This window comes from Onychostruthus taczanowskii, unplaced genomic scaffold (assembly GCF_017590055.1).
Source record: "Onychostruthus taczanowskii isolate IOZ18803 unplaced genomic scaffold, ASM1759005v1 scaffold49, whole genome shotgun sequence".
NCBI lineage: Eukaryota > Metazoa > Chordata > Aves > Passeriformes > Passeridae > Onychostruthus > Onychostruthus taczanowskii.
The window spans coordinates 5,800,557-5,815,867 of NW_024502458.1; the positions used below are offsets into that span (position 1 = coordinate 5,800,557).

The following is a 15,311-nucleotide window of genomic DNA, read 5'->3' on the forward strand; positions in this document are numbered from 1 at the left end:
CAAAATGAATCAGGCATAATCAAAATGCATTTTATGTGTTCCTAGAACAGCTTTTTTATGCTGTGTGTTCCTTTACAGTTATACACACAGACAAATATAAAAATAAAGAAATATTGTTGCTTTACAATACTGTTACTATTCAGCTGCACTGAGGATTCCCCAAAGAACTGATTTTCAGTCTTCCAGGGCCGTTCTGTTAGTTGGGGAAAAGAAGTAGAAAAAGTGATGTGGTGGAACATCTCAGGACATTAATGCACACAGTGCTGCTTTATGGACTGAGCATGAATTCCTGAATACAATCCCTTTCTGGGTCACTGGGATTTGGGTCAGCTGAGGGGAGCAGCCTGCAGACCAATGGGGCAGTACATTCCAACCCCCTTTATCCATCCTGTGCCATCATCCAGAGACATAAGTGTGTGAGATACACTGCTGCCAAGGAGGGAGTGAAAACAGTGCCTTTAAACAGCCTGACCTTCGTGCCTGGCCTCTCTACAACCTTGAGTTGTGTGTCTGTAAACTAAGCAACAAGATCAAGCTGACTGAAATGAGGTTTGAACCCCTGTAGAAACCCTGTGCTGCAGGAAGTAGGTCAATATAAGTAGCCTGTGTTACTATTTATTTTTTAAATGCTCTTAGTTCCACATCTGCAGGTCTAGCCTCAATTTTATCAGTTCTGCTCTGCAGTCAGCAGGAAAAGGTTTGCCTCTGAAAACATGGCAGGAGGGAAAGCTGGAAGTTCTTTAAAAATTGGAAACCTGAGTTGAATGGTAGCTCATGTGTCCCAAATTTATGCTGCTAGGTAAGACAAAAAATGGAAGAGCAGGTTGCTCAGAAATCATCTGAACTGGAACAATATTTACAAAGAGTACGTGAACTGGAAGAAATGTATAAACAGCTACAGGAGGCACTGGAGGATGAGAAACAGGCACGTCAGGATGAAGAGACTGTGAGGAAACTTCAGGCCAGGTATGGCTTTGACCAGGTGGAAAAGTGTTTCAGTCCCCCTGCCCATAGTGAGTACCTGTGCCCTGCTACAGTGACTGCTTGCCTCTTGGAATGGGGAACTACCTTCAAGTCCAAACACAGGATAGATTTTGTCTTTCCTTAAGATATGAAGGCTGAATCTGCTGTTTATGATTTTTAAAATATGTCTGATTAGCCTTTAGCAGAGGGCAAGCTCAGCAGTTTTGGAAAATCAGGTGTAGTTATTTTTCCATCAGATGTTGTGCATGTCAGCATGTGAAAAACTGAGATCACTCTGTACAAGCTTTTCAGCTGTTTATTTTATAAAGCAATATATGTAAAAATGACTTTCTGCTGTATTTTATCACAGGTTTAAACTGTAATGATAAAGGGTTAAATTTCCTCTTACAGGGGCTATGTGGAATGTGTTTTTTTCCCTTCATATACTCAGTCCTCCTAAGACAATGAAGATAACTTATGCATGCCTGTTTCTTCTGAGCCTCTGTGTTGTGTATTTGCATTATTGACTACGTTTTCTGAATAGCCCTTTGTAACAGTCAGACTGCTTGCACTGCTGGCATGACACTGAAGGCAAGCCAACAAACAATAACTTTTTCCCTGCTTCCCAAGCTTTTTTAAAAACAATATTCTTTTTCTCCTTAAAAAAAAGAGGAAAGAAAAACTTAATTATTTAGGCTTCCCTGCATGGGTGCGACTTACGTTAAAGTGCAGTTAACATCACAATCCCCATTGCAGATTGCTGGAAGAGGAGACAGCAAAGAGAGCTGAACTGGAAAAATGGCATTTGCAGCAGCAACAGACCATTCAGATGACAGAAGCAGAGAAGCAAGAGCTGGAAAACCAGAGAATGATGAAGGAACAGGCTCTTCAAGTGGCCATGGAGCAACTGAAACAACTTGAGCTGGAAAGGAAGGAGGCCCTTGAGCAGTATGAGGTGAGCTGCTCTGGTCATCAACCTCTCATCCTTATCCATAGAGTGAATTTGAAGTTCTTCTATGTTATGCTTCTTTAAGGGTTAGTATGGCACAAAAGTTATAAGAAGTAGGATAGTTGGGTTGGTTGTGGTTTTGTTTGGGTTTTTTTTTTCTAGTTTTACTGTTTCTGGACCAGAAGATATATTTGAAGAAGAGGATCTGTTTCAGACACACCTCTGAACCTCTTTTATTTGTTTTTGTCACAATTTGCATGTAGGCCAGCTCAGTCACATCCTGAAATACTCTGTGTACATTTGTTTCCTACTGCAGTCTCACTTCATGTGTAGTCCCACTGCTGCCATAACTGGGTGCATTTTGCTTCTGAGGTAGTAATTCTTGCAGTGGTTTGGTGATGTCATGGCACTGTATTGTCTTCTACAGATGAAAAGTCAGTGTGTAGGTAGGCACCTACTCCTCAAAAATGTATTTAAGCACTGAATGGAAGTTAAGGATAGGTAGGAATCAGCTCAGATCCTCAGTGTGCAGCAGAGCCTTGTGTCCCAAAAGCCAGGTGTGCTCTCTGCTCTACTGAGTGTTTTCGGGGAAGGTCAGTAACTGTTCATGGAAGAAATAAGAGCCAGAATCCAGCAAGTAGAGGCTGAAGTGCTGCACACTTTCCAGGGCTAGAGAGGTGTTAATCCTGCATTTATTTAGGTCAGGAAAGAAAGCCTGGCTGGGTTTGTGTTCAGCAGGGGAGGGTGTTTATGGGGTGAGCTCTGAAGGACAAGCCTGTCTCGCCTGGCACAGAACACAAATGCTGCACTCACTGCAAGCAAGGGCCCAGCTGGGGTAGTTGTGGCCACTTTACAACTTCCCAGGGTGGTGTTACATCTCACATCATCACAAGATTGCTTCTGGCCAGTACTTGACTCTTTTTTTAGGTGACATCTCAGGCTTTTTGTATGGGAAGCATAATTTACTATTCCAAAGGAATTGCTGAATACAATAGACATATAAAACCACAAAAAAAACCAAAAACAAAAAACAACAACAAAAAAAACCAAAAAAACAAAAACAAAAACAAAAAAAAAAAAAAAAAAAACCAAAAAAAACCACAAACCCACAAACCAATTATTTTAGAAATAATTAAATATTCTAGCCTTCCATTTGGAATTGCCCAAAAGACCAGTCTAGGCTGAAGAATGAAGACTAGCTTCATTACACAGCTACAGAATATTGTAAAGCCTTGTTATTTTGGGATTCTGGTTTGACAGCTTTTTTTTGGGAGGGGGGGGTGGTTGGCGGTGGTGACTAAATTACTTAGGATGGTTCCATATTAAATAGAGGGCTGGGGGAATTAGCATGGTTCTGGCTTTTGGTTTAAAAAGTGTTGTATCTTTATATAAAAACAGAATAAAGCTGTTGTTTTCAAGTGGGCTCTGTCTTATTTCAGGAGGTGAAGAAGAAGTTGGAAACAGCAGCTAACAACACCAAGAGTTGGAAAGATAAAGTAGCTCATCATGAGGGATTGATTCGACTAATAGAGCCAGGTGAGTTATCAACAGAAGAGTTGCAAAAATATGTATTTATTCTGTCTCATGCACTTATATCACTTGGTAGCTTACTGAAGTCTACCTTTTCCTGTAGTTTACTGGTTTCACAGCAGCCTATAAATATCACCCTTTGTGACAACTGCTGATGGGAGCTTCCAAGTCTTTCCCTCTATTGGCCCTACTATAATGATTTTATTATCATTATTGTTTGTTTCTTTTATGTTTAAACCAAAGCAAGGATCAGCCTGAACACTGCATTGTAGGAGTGTGACATTCCTGTCAGAACTGCTTGTCTCAGGTCTTGCTCTCTGTCTTCCAGGCTCCAAGAATCCTCACTTAATCACAAACTGGGGCCCAGCCGCCTTCACTGAAGCTGAACTGGAGGAGAGACAAAGGAGCTGGAAAGGGAAGAAAGCCACTTCGGAGTGACAGTGGCAGAACAGGAGCCCACCTCCCTCGTTCTGCTTTGCACAGAGCAGCCTCTTGCTTACAAAGTTTAGTTTGCTCAGCAAGTTGGGCCTTTCTGCTCATGAAATGCTGTTTGCCATGCTGGAGGGTCTGCTCAGAGCTCAGCCATTCCAGTGGGTGGAGTCTGGCAGGATGTGCTGTTTTCCCTCACTTTTCCAAGACTTTGCAACTGAAAGTTTGTATTGAAACATAGCTTGTGACAGAGTTGTTCCTGTACTAGCTGTAACAATCTGACAGCAGCTAACCAATCCGGCAGCATCACCTTCATTCCAGAAGGTGAGGGAAGCAGTTGTTCTGCTGCTTCAGTTTAGTATCATTTCAGCCCGGGATAAATCAGTCCTGGAGGCTGTGTCCAACTCTGAGATGGAGCATTACCTTTGCTTCCTCCTTTTACTTTTGCTGTCCCTCTGTTGCTCTCTGCACAGTGCTTAATGCTCAGACACATTCCCTTGGCAAGGGGGGGCTGCCATCAGTGGATGCCTGCTGCCTGCTTGGATGTGGTGTCCTGTTTCCCTCTCTTTGCAGGAATCCAAACAAAAGAACTGGAGATAGGCATGTAGAAAACGCTGCTGTAAGACATTTGAAAAAAGAAGTCGTGCAAGACTGGTTTTGTACTGTCTCATACTTGAGAAGTGCTAAATTAAGCCTTGAGAATTCTCCTCATAGTATAAAAGATGAAGTTTTGACTCACAGATTTCTGATGCAGATCAATGGAAGGTGGTAGCACACACAGGGCAAATAGCCTCTGTGTCAAGGCTGTGTTTGTGCCAGAAATCTGATTATAACATCCCACCATTTTTAGATGCAGCACTTCTGACTTACTTGTAATTGGAGGCCAGATTCAAAAAATGTAAGAAGTAATTTTTTTAAAAAATAAAAATGGTAAATGTGTAGTGACACTGCTTTAAAAAAAAAAAGAAGTAATTCCTGTCAATAAAATAACTTGAGAGTTTCTAGTGCCAAGGCTTCCCAAAGAGCCTGCTGTTGTGCCTTACCATTCTCTCCTGGGACAAAGCCAGGTATTTCTGTTTCTGTAGGGAAAAGGAACAAGGCTGTGACTTTGCTTTGCAGATCTCCCACACCAGCATTGCTCAGTAAAACAGGATTCCTGCCAACTTGTACAGACATTTTGAGATGCCCCCTCAAGGAGCAGGTGCCTGCTGGTGTGGCTTGTGAGCAGCTTTGACTGTACCCTGGCCATCCATCCCTCACCTGCTTGTCAGTTCAGCTACATGTTAAATTATTTGTAGTAAATAAGAAGTGAATTTTTGAGGAGGATAAGCAGTGCCTTGGTGTGCAGCACTGTGATACTTGGGTCTTGGAAGAGCAGAAGCTGTACAGAAGTGGTGTCCAGATTTGGAAGTCATAAATAGCATTTTATTTGCCTATTAACTAAGACTCACTCAAATACTGAATCTTCTCAGACATTTATTCTCTGGTTATATTTTTATACTAATTGAAATCTTTAATGTTTCAGTAAATGGAATGCTGATTAGAATGGCAGGAAAATCCAGGATCTTCCTATTTATACTCACTGTTCAGGAAAACAGTAGTTCCTTAAACTTGATAACAGTGCATTTTTTAAATTGATCACTTTTACAGAAGCAATGTGAATAAAAAACCCAACCACCTGTAATAGAATTACTAATGTACACAAGGTTAAACTTTGCTAAAGGAGCTGGAACAGTATTTGTAACTACCAAACATCTTATGTGGAGAGCAGAAGGGGTATTGGGGCTAAACTTGTTTAATTTTTCTAACAGTCTGTTTTGGACAACATTTTTATAAGAACACCAAATGATGCATGTTTTCGTATTTTTTACTGTTCTTTAGAAATGGCTGTTTAATAAAGTAATATAAAGTCATTTACATTTTGGAATTAATGGATGTCTTATTGCCTGGTTTCTTTTGGCCTGTTGAAATTCAAAATCCAGTGACTGTTGTGTGGGAGAAGTTCAGTGGTGGTATTGATGGGATGTTAAAGGCATAATAAAGGCAGAGGTCACATGGTAACACAAATAGACTTTGTTTTAGCAGCATTCCTGCTCTTAAATGTTCATATTCAGTACTCCTTGCTGCAGGATGGGGCAAGGGCAGAGCAGGCTCAGCAGGGAGCTGTTGGGGCAGAGACATAGCAGCCCCTCACCATGTGTCAGCCCTATCTGTCTGTCTGTCTGGCTGGCTGGCAAAAGAGGAAATGAGATAACGTTCCTTTTAGTTTTGTCGTCGCTGCTTGCTCTGGCAAATTAAAAAAATCTTTGTGTGAAGCCTTGCTCAGTAAAGCTGGGGGGAGTGGTTGGTTTAAAAATTAAACTATTTGCATGCTGAGCAAAAATACCACCAGAGCATGAGCCCCTTCGAGCGCCACTGAGCAGTATCCCAAGGGAGCACAGGGCCATGAGTCACCCCGGAGCATGGAAATCTGCATCCTGCTGTGCCATCATCTCCGGTGGGGCCGGGGGTACTGCTCTCCTGTTCCCACAAACCAACAGCCTGCTCATGGTCAGGATATCCCCGCTGAACTGTGGGATTGGGGATGTCACTAGCCTGCCCAAGAAGCCCTAACTACACCTCAGGCTTACACAGAGGCCGGGGAAAGCTGTGCCTGCTGTTCCTGAACCCTCGGCGGATGCACTGGAGGGCTCAGCCCACTTGTTTTTTGAGGTTTCATTTACCTGCTGCTGCTGGAACAGTCCTGCAAACCACAACCCCAGTACCATGCTGTTCCCTCTAAAAAACAGGATGGAGTTTGGTTTAGGGGTTTTGTTTGTTTTTGTTTTCTTTTCCCTGTGACGCACCTACGGAGCTGATTTATGAGCCGTGCTCACTGGATCACACATTCCCAAACTGTAACAGGCTGGCTTCCAGCAGCTCATGTTACTCCTGTTTCACCGTCCTGCATGAGCAGCCACAAAAGCAAAGCCTCTGAGGGGAAAGGAACAGTGTCTTAGGACAGAATCTGTATCCTGGGGCAGGTGGGGAATTGGAAGCAGGTGATCATTAAGGTCCAAAAAAAGCACCTGTTTGGCCCTGTTAATGGCAGGGGGATTGGAAGCAGGTGATCCTGAAGGTCCCTTCCAACCCTAACCATCCTAAGATGCTGTGTCTCAGTCATGCAGGACACCTGGAGCGGGAGCTGCACCATTCCTGTCAGTGGGAGTGAACAGAAAATAACTGCTCTGATTTTTATCTCAAATATGCGAAGCAGTTACATAAACAATTTTTGAGCAAACCGGTGCAGGGCCAGGAAAGGGGATATCCACAAGGCCTTTCAGCTGCTTCGGGACGAGAGGTCATGATTTGTTCCCAAAGGAAGGGGTGCTGAAGGGCGGCAGGTGTGCCGTACACTTGTCCTCTGAGAATGGCAAATTCCTTCCACGCTTAACAAGATTTTTACAGGCTTTCCTAGTCTGCCATTACTTGCTGCTTACTTGATAATTGTGGCTCTCTCTGCCTTTGTTTTGTTTTTTGTGGTTTTGTTGTTTGTTGGGTTTTTTTGTTTGTTTGTTTAACAATCTTTTGGGGTCACTGTGGCAGCCCCAAAAGCCGGGACACCGAGCTCGGGACGACGGGGCAGGAGCGCTCCGGGCCGGACCGGGGCTGCCTCATGGCCGGGCTCCGGCTGCCACCTCGTGGTGAGCCAGCCCTCGCCGCTGATCCTGCGGCGTTCCCGGCTGTCCCGGGACAGCCGCCCTGCCGCTCCTGCGCTGCCAGCCGCGGGTGCCAGGGAAAAGCGCTGTGCGGCACCGCCAGCACCTCCCCGCCCCTGCTCCAGGAGCCCGGCCCGCTCCTCTGCTAGCTCAGTGTGCCCACAGACATCCCGTCAGCCTAGGAAAAATGGATTTGCTTTGTTACCACGGGCCTGTGAGCTAATTCAGGCGTATTTCCCGAACAAACCGCGGCGCACCGCAGGAGGACAATGTGTGCAGTGGGACACAGCATCCCGCAATCTCGCATCTGCAGGCACAGCTGGGGCTGCCATGCGGCTTTCCTAAAAGCAGAACAAGGAAAAATGCTCGAGGGAGGTTATTTCCCTGCACAGCCTTTGCCCAGGTGCTGTGTACCGCCCCGAGGCTGCAGGAGCGGGGCCGAGCCGAGGACGTGCTCAGCATCACGTACTCCTCTTTTGGGAGCAGGACTGCGGCTCGCCCCTTCCAGCCCCGAGCGGGGTGGGCGTGTGTGAGGAGAGGATATCAGCTCATGTGGCCGTGAGGGGCAAAATAAACATAAAATAAAATAAATATAAATGCAAAATAAATTCTATCTATATCTAGATCTAATAAATTATATACATATATAATATATAAATAATAGAAATATAAATAAAAATAAATAAATGTGTGTGTGTATATATATATATATATAACTATATATATATATATATATATATATATAACTAAATGCAAACAGAAACTTTGTGAATTTAGAGATTACTGTGGCTTCGACACATTTACTCTCCCTGTGAACTCCAGCTACCTGGAAATGGAAGGATTAAAAAGTGCAGAAAAAAGTCTTATGGACTGGCTTCCTGGGTGTGCCAAAAGTACCATCCTTCGAAAAAAGGGAAAGGCCATTTTATTTAACAAATAAAGTGAAATGGTATTTGGCAAAGGTAGCTGCATCTCACCTCCAGAAGAAATTAAGATTGGAATGGTATGATGCAAAACAGTTAAATGGGAAACATCCTGACAGGCCTTGAGAGGGGGATTTAATGAGGCAGTTTTTAACACCTGTGTGCACAGCCCTGGAAGAACCACTTGACAAGAGCCCTTCTCTGGCCTTTTTTCTCATATTTTAGCCTAATTGACAGAGGAAATGTAAAAGTATATGAGCAGCAGGGTCAGAGGAAAGCCCAGGGCAGACTGGACAGAATATTGATATCAAGGAAAAAAGAAATCACAGCACAAATGCACTCACTTTCCCCCACAAGCCTTTACTGAATAGGCTATCAATCCCTCAATGAATAAAACCACAAAAACCCCTCTGTCTACCCTACTCAGCCTGCTCATAGCTCACATCACTCTTCTGCCTACCAACGGGCTTGATCCAGCACCCGCTTTGCACACAGTCGTTAAAGTAATTGCTAATTAATAGATCTGCTTGCTGTGGCTGCAACACACGAAGGCCTTTAACAGGATCCAGGCACAACGATGTCCTCATGCAAACACTCACCTGCTGTCACTCCTGTTGTTACTTTATTTCTGAGCACACCTTGATGCCTGAGATCCCATCTCAGATGGGATTGAAAGCTCAGGCACAAACATGAGACAGTTTCAAAAGCAGCCTGGACTTGGTGTTGACGCAAATTAGTTGTTTCAATGCCTACCCCAGCATGGAGATTTCTCTTCTCACTCTGAAGAGTCTTGTGCAGCTCAGCCATGACTCAAGGGGACATGCTGGGGACATGCAGGTCCTCTGGGGTGCTGGTTCTTCAGTCCTGAGTGAAAAAAAGAAAAAAAACCAAAAAAACCCCAAAACAAATCACACTTAAAAAACCCCTTATTTATGGTCATGCTTTGCTTAGACATTTTCAGAAAGTCCTTCTCACACTGGAGCTGAATTTTTGCATTTGGAGCAGTGCAAGGTGCTGTTCTGTGAACCATCTCCTTTGCCAGTGATGGTTTGGGCCATTTACTCTCTCCAAGCCATGAAGTGAACCACCACCTCTCTCTGTGAGGGTGGAGCATGCCCCATTTTCCAGCCAGGCTTTCCTCCCTGCCAGGAAGATCCGTATGGCCATGGAGTGCTTATTCCCAGGCAGGAGGTGGGAAATGATGAATACAGGGCACAGCCTGCTCACCCTCCCAAAAGCTGAGTGTTGTGGCACTGCTCCCTGTGGGGATGCAGGTGGCACCTTCTGTGTTCGCTGGTTTGTTTAGCATGGCCACTGCCTGCCTGTGGGGGCTGCACGATGTCCAAGGGGGTCTCTGTTGGCCCAGGGAACTTCCTGGGGAGATGGCTTGCCCAAAATAACCAACTCCCCCAGCCTGGTCTCACAGGGTAGCTGTGCATGGCCACTCTGGCAAAAGAGAGTGGCCCACCTGTGCTCCAGCACGCGCTCCTCGCCGTCACCACTGCAGACAGCAAGGGCCAAGCCTACAGCAGCCCTCAGCCAGCTCCAGCCAGCAAACCCTTCCTGCCAGCAGGAGAAAATCCAGAGGGTGCATTCCTTGAAATCATACTTCAAGGAAGGGCGCAGGCACGGGGTATGAGAACCAGTCAGAGGGGAAGGGGACAGGGAAACACCACCAGGTGCTGGATAGGGCCAGGCTGGGCCCAGCTGCTCAGGACCAGCCGGGCCCTGGGTGCAGAGCAGGGACCAGCCCTGCCCAGCTCCAAGGCAGCTCTGCCTCTGCCCCTGGCTCCACTCCGAGCATTCCTGGGGCTGCCAGCAAGCTCCAGGCGCTGTGTGCTGCCGGCTGGCACGGAGAGCTCCCGGCTGAGGCTGAGCCCGGGCAGCCTGGGCCGGGTCCCGGGGAGCATTGCTGAGCCCACAGCACCTCCGGGGCAGCGGAGCTGCACAACCACTCGCTGCTCTTCCAGCTTTCCATTCTTTTCTCATTTTCATCTCGCCCCTCCTGATGAGCCCCAAGTCCCTACGTGCCGAAGCAGGGTGAGAAGACTGACACGATTTTTCCAAAGCCCCGGCGAGCCGTGGGACCCGCAGCCCAGGGCTCCGCCAGCTCCTGCCCCGGCAGGCCGGCCAGGCAGCGGCAGCTGCTCCCCAGAGACGGGGAGAACAATAAGGAATACCAGATCTGCCGCAGGAATGCGGGAGATACCGTGGCGGGGGGCCCTGAGAGTCTGGGCAGCATTTGCTCACGGCTTGGCCGCAGCCCAGGGGATGGCACTCAGGCCGCGCTGTCGCCGGCCGCGGTGGCGGGGGATGCGCGGGGGATGCGCGGGCCCCCCCGGGCGCCGGACAGCAGATGGCAGCCGGACACCGCCGCTCGGCCCCGGAGAGCCGGGGAGCACGGCCCTGCTCGGCAGGCTCCTAATGAGTGACATGTGCGGTGCCGCCCGGCGGGCAGAGCCGGGGATGCGGCACGGCGCGGGGCTTTCACCGCGGGCCGGCCCCACGCTCCCAGCCGCGTCACCCGCGTACGTGCAGCGCCTCAGCGCCGCTGCTGCGCCACAAACCCACAGCCGGCAGCGGCCAAAACCTCTGCCCGGGGCTGCCCTGGCCTCCGGAGGAAGGAGGGAGAGGAGCGGGCACATGCTGAGCAGGGCTGTCAGCGCAGCCGGGCGCCGCAGCCCGGGGATTCACCCCAGGCCGGGCAGCCGCCATGCCCCCTCCCTCCTGGGGACACGCTGGTCACCCCGAGCTGCTCGGGGGACTGAAAGCAGGGTCTGCACCCGCCTTTGTCGAGTTAGAGAGTCTACCAATTAGAGAGTCATTACTCTGTTGAGTAATGACTCTCTAATTTTCCCTCAATGACTTAGGAACTTTAACCCACTTTTGAAATGTAGGGGAGGCTAAGCTGGATTACCTTAGCTCAACTGCTCGTGTCATAAGCCCTTGAGAAGTGGGACTGAAGGGTTTTTTCCTCCAGAAACCTTTTGTTAGCTCAAAAAATCCTTGTTTTTTTCTTAGCTCAGACACTAAGAGGGGGAGTTTTCAGCTTCCAAAAATAAATCAGACACCACGATGCCTGCAGGGTATTTGTTTCTCCATAGGAACGTGAATCTGGTGGTTTAGTTTAAGGGAGGCTCAGCTAACTCTCACATTTTCTACATTCCTCTTTTTCCTGATAGATCAAGATCGACAGGTTCGAACTGTTGTTTTAATGAAAACCTACTACTCCTGAGAGGGTTTCCTGTTTTAGAAAGATGATCTTTCAGAGCTACAAAATTCCAAACAATTTGACTTGCTATCACCTTTGTCAGGTCCCTTAACCTCCTTGTGCCTCTGCTGGGCACTGATGAAAGATGGGTGATCTTTACCCATTAAAAAAAGCACACAGACATCTGTGAAACAGTAAACTGTCCCTGAAAGGAGGGTTCTTCAAGGGACACTCTGAACCTGTGTTCACCAGGTGCAAATCAGAGATTGCTAAGTGAGGCCTGGAAAGCCCAACTTGTACCAGGGCACGACCCAAGCTCTGTGGCACCAGCCCCTGCAATGTCACCTCCAGTTCCTCCATCTTTATTCCTGATCCCTGGCAGCCAGAAAACCTCCTTGGAGCTCTTTGGTAACAGCCACAAATTGAAGCAGCCTTTAGCCTCTAATTAACTGGAGTTAAATCACCACTCAGCTACCCCCAAAGTTTCATGGAAATTAGGCCAGCGCTCCAGCCAAGCCCGCTTTTGTCATCTCTCATTCAAGCTTCTGAATCAATTCCAGGTAGGTTTTCCCCTCGCCTGTGCATGTGGAGCCCTGACAACATGCTGGGGTAAATCTAAACATGACCAGCCTCAACAATGCATCTCTGGAGACTTTTCAAAGCTTAAGCTCTGCATCTCAGAGCAAGTTTGGGGGTAGGTGCAAATCCTTTGTTGAAGGTTCAAGTATTTGTTTTAAAGTCACAAGTACGACAGGACTCTCTGAATAAATTTTTGGTCCAGGAAACTGAACTTCAGCTCTCAGTTTTGTTAATTCTGCAATCCAAAATATTTTCTTTGCTGGATTTTTTTTTTCCTTGATTTTTAAAGGCATTTAGGATTTTCCAACTGTTCTAACAATTTAGAAGCTCTAATATGTAAAAACACTTTCTTGTGTTACAAAAGTTTCTCCAAATTGTAAAATGCATTACAAAGGGGAGGGAGCCAGCCCCATGTACAATGTTTGGGCTGCTCTTCTGGCAGAAAATGACCACTGGCAGCATTCAAGGCATGGAAAAAGGACTTATCACCCAGATCCTTCAAACAGTCAAAACCGCCCTAGCTGGGCAAACCGGCCCTGATTTCTCAGCACTAATCCCTGGAGGTACAGGTCTGCTGACGTCAGGGCTGCTGTGGTTATTGCAGGGCTCACAGCCCTTCAAACATTCTAGATGCAAGCCCCAGTCCAGCCCACTGCGCAGAGAAGCTCTTCAAAAGCTTCTGATAGGGACGGCTGGGACATGGGAATGTCGAGGGCTCTGGACTCCTCCCACTCACCTGCTCCAACTGGGCAGCCAAGGGTTTTAGGGATCTTTGAAATTCACACTTCAAGAAGCCAGTTGCTCTCCTGCTTGACTCAGAAATCCTCCTGGAACATTGCTGCTTCCTGTCTGAGCTTCTCTTTTAAAGCCAGGTTTTCTGCCTGCTATCCGAAAGAAGCCTATAAAAAAGGAGAAGACAGCAAAGCTCAGAAATTTATCTGACATGTAGAAGCTCACAGGTGCAACAGGAAGGAGTGCACATGTCCATCAGGAAAATGGGAAAGACATTAATGATTTTCAAAGCTAGACTCTCACGTGTTATTTCTCTCTGGCAATTATTTTTTAAAGACTTGAGCATTCCTTTTATCAGGGAATGTTTCCTGAAAAGTTCTTGCAGAAAGAGCTGCTTTTTTTTTTTTTTTTAATCCCTTAGCATCTCAGGTACATGAAGCACTTCATAAGCTATTCCCTGAGTACTGCTCAAGGGCCGGAGTAATTGGGATTTTGGGGGATGCTGAGACCTATCAACTTGCTGGAGGAGCTGGAGCAGAGCCAGCAGCTGTGAGGAACCAGCCCTGTGCCTGTGGTGGGATGGCACATCCCTGCCCCACAGAGCTGCCAGGGAGCTGCTTCCATCTGGATGCAGAGCTGCACGTGGGCTCATTTTCTGCTTCCCCCTGTTCTGCAGTGCAGACATCCCCCGGGGTCCCAAAACTGCAGCATGAAAAACTCATCCTTCCTTCTGGCCCGGATCCTGGGCAGACATGTGCACACGCTTAGTGCTGAGCATGTGAGTAGCAACACCGATCTCCATGGAGCAATCCACATGCTTGAGCCCCTGCACACTTGGGAGCAGGGGAGAGGAGGACACTGGGTTCTCTGCTTGCCTCTTTTACATACCACTCCTGGAGATCCCACCCAAAGGAGAGCCGCTCAGCAGGACGGCGCTGAGCTATACAGCTATTTTTATTTCCATCTCTTGTGGCCTTGCTGAGACCTGCTACGAATTATCTGGGATATCACACCCCAGACGAGGCCAAACAACAGGTCTTGCTGCAGACTGTCTGTGTTCAGAGGGGTGATTTAGTTACTGCTTTCCCCCCACCCCGTCTTCTTCTTTATTCCCATTAGTGACACGCTGGCTGCAGAGAAAACTTATTCATGCTCTAGAAATGTAATATTTACTCAAAACAATTTTTATTTGGCTTGGCTTCTTCCCAGTGCCATAAAGTGATAGCCAACCCCAAGTGCTTACATAGACAACATGTGCATCTGAGTCATATTTATGATCCCCGTTATAAAAAGCACACAACCTTGTTGTTTGGTGCAATAGGATGGGACTGAAGGCATCAGCACGTCTTGAGCATAGCCTGTCTCTGGAATCTGCAGAAATTTGCCATGCTCCAAATTTAGAACTTGTGGGTGGGAGCTCGGTCAGGAGCCAACTTTTTATACCATTACATCACAGGAATTGAGGGCTTCGTGCCAAGGATCCAAGGAAATTAATAAAGAGCAGAGGCTGTCCAGCTGCTTGAATTTAAAGTCATGGCAGAGAGGTAATTATTAATAAATACGGCTTTATTCGCAACATCGTAATCTCGCCGCTCAAATTGAACATATCCCCTCTCTTTACTGCAGCTTACCGTTCTGTTAGGACTCGCAAAGGCAATAGGAAGGATTTCACTTCTGTGAGGGGGAGGCCCAGGGAAGCTGGGATCCTTCTCCGCAGAGGCCAGGCTGCAGTGGTGGCTCTCCAGCTGAGCGCCGCTCCGAGCGCACGCGTTCGCCGGGGCATCGCCGCTTCCCCGGCTGCGGGAGGGGGCTGGAACGTGGCGTGCCTTCTTCCAGCTAAAACACACAAGGTCTCCAATGGATCAAAGCCATAGACAGCTAATTAGAAGAGAAATTCAATTTGTTTGACCTCCCCTTGCTGGGGCAGCCAGTGCAAGCTCAAATGTCTTGCACTGTACAGCCTCCAGGGAGCTGATGGTAAAGCACGGGGCCGCTTACCAAGAGGCACAGGGCGACCTGAGCAACCTTCCATCCTGTTTGGGATGAACCGTGTGTGCCCACAGCCCTGGAAAGGCTTGGCTCTGGGTGCAGAGTGTGGCTGGGGCTTGGGGAAGGGCCGTGCTGGTGCTGGGAGGGGGCCACTGCCCCATGCCCCCACAAATTGCGGAGCCCAGGAGTGCCACACACCTCAAATGCACAGTGCACACCACAGGAACCTTCCCAGCTCCAGCCCTCAGCCCCAGCAGGACAGGCTCTGCAGGAAAACACCTGGCTCTGCACACAGAAAGGGGTCAGGG

At 47.6% G+C, this 15,311-nt stretch overlaps 1 protein-coding gene across 1 annotated transcript in view; it reads left to right on the forward strand.

Annotated features, from left to right (window-relative positions):
* The window catches only part of SWAP70 (switching B cell complex subunit SWAP70), a 34,934-nt gene extending 29,150 nt beyond the window's left edge, over positions 1-5,784 (forward strand). Inside the window, exons 9-12 of the mRNA XM_041415049.1 lie at positions 800-966; positions 1,720-1,918; positions 3,352-3,448; positions 3,771-5,784. Coding sequence (XP_041270983.1) covers positions 800-966; positions 1,720-1,918; positions 3,352-3,448; positions 3,771-3,880 — 573 coding nt within the window. The 3' untranslated portion in view covers positions 3,881-5,784. The remainder of the gene's footprint in view (positions 1-799; positions 967-1,719; positions 1,919-3,351; positions 3,449-3,770) is intronic.
* Positions 5,785-15,311: the final 9,527 nt, after the last annotated feature.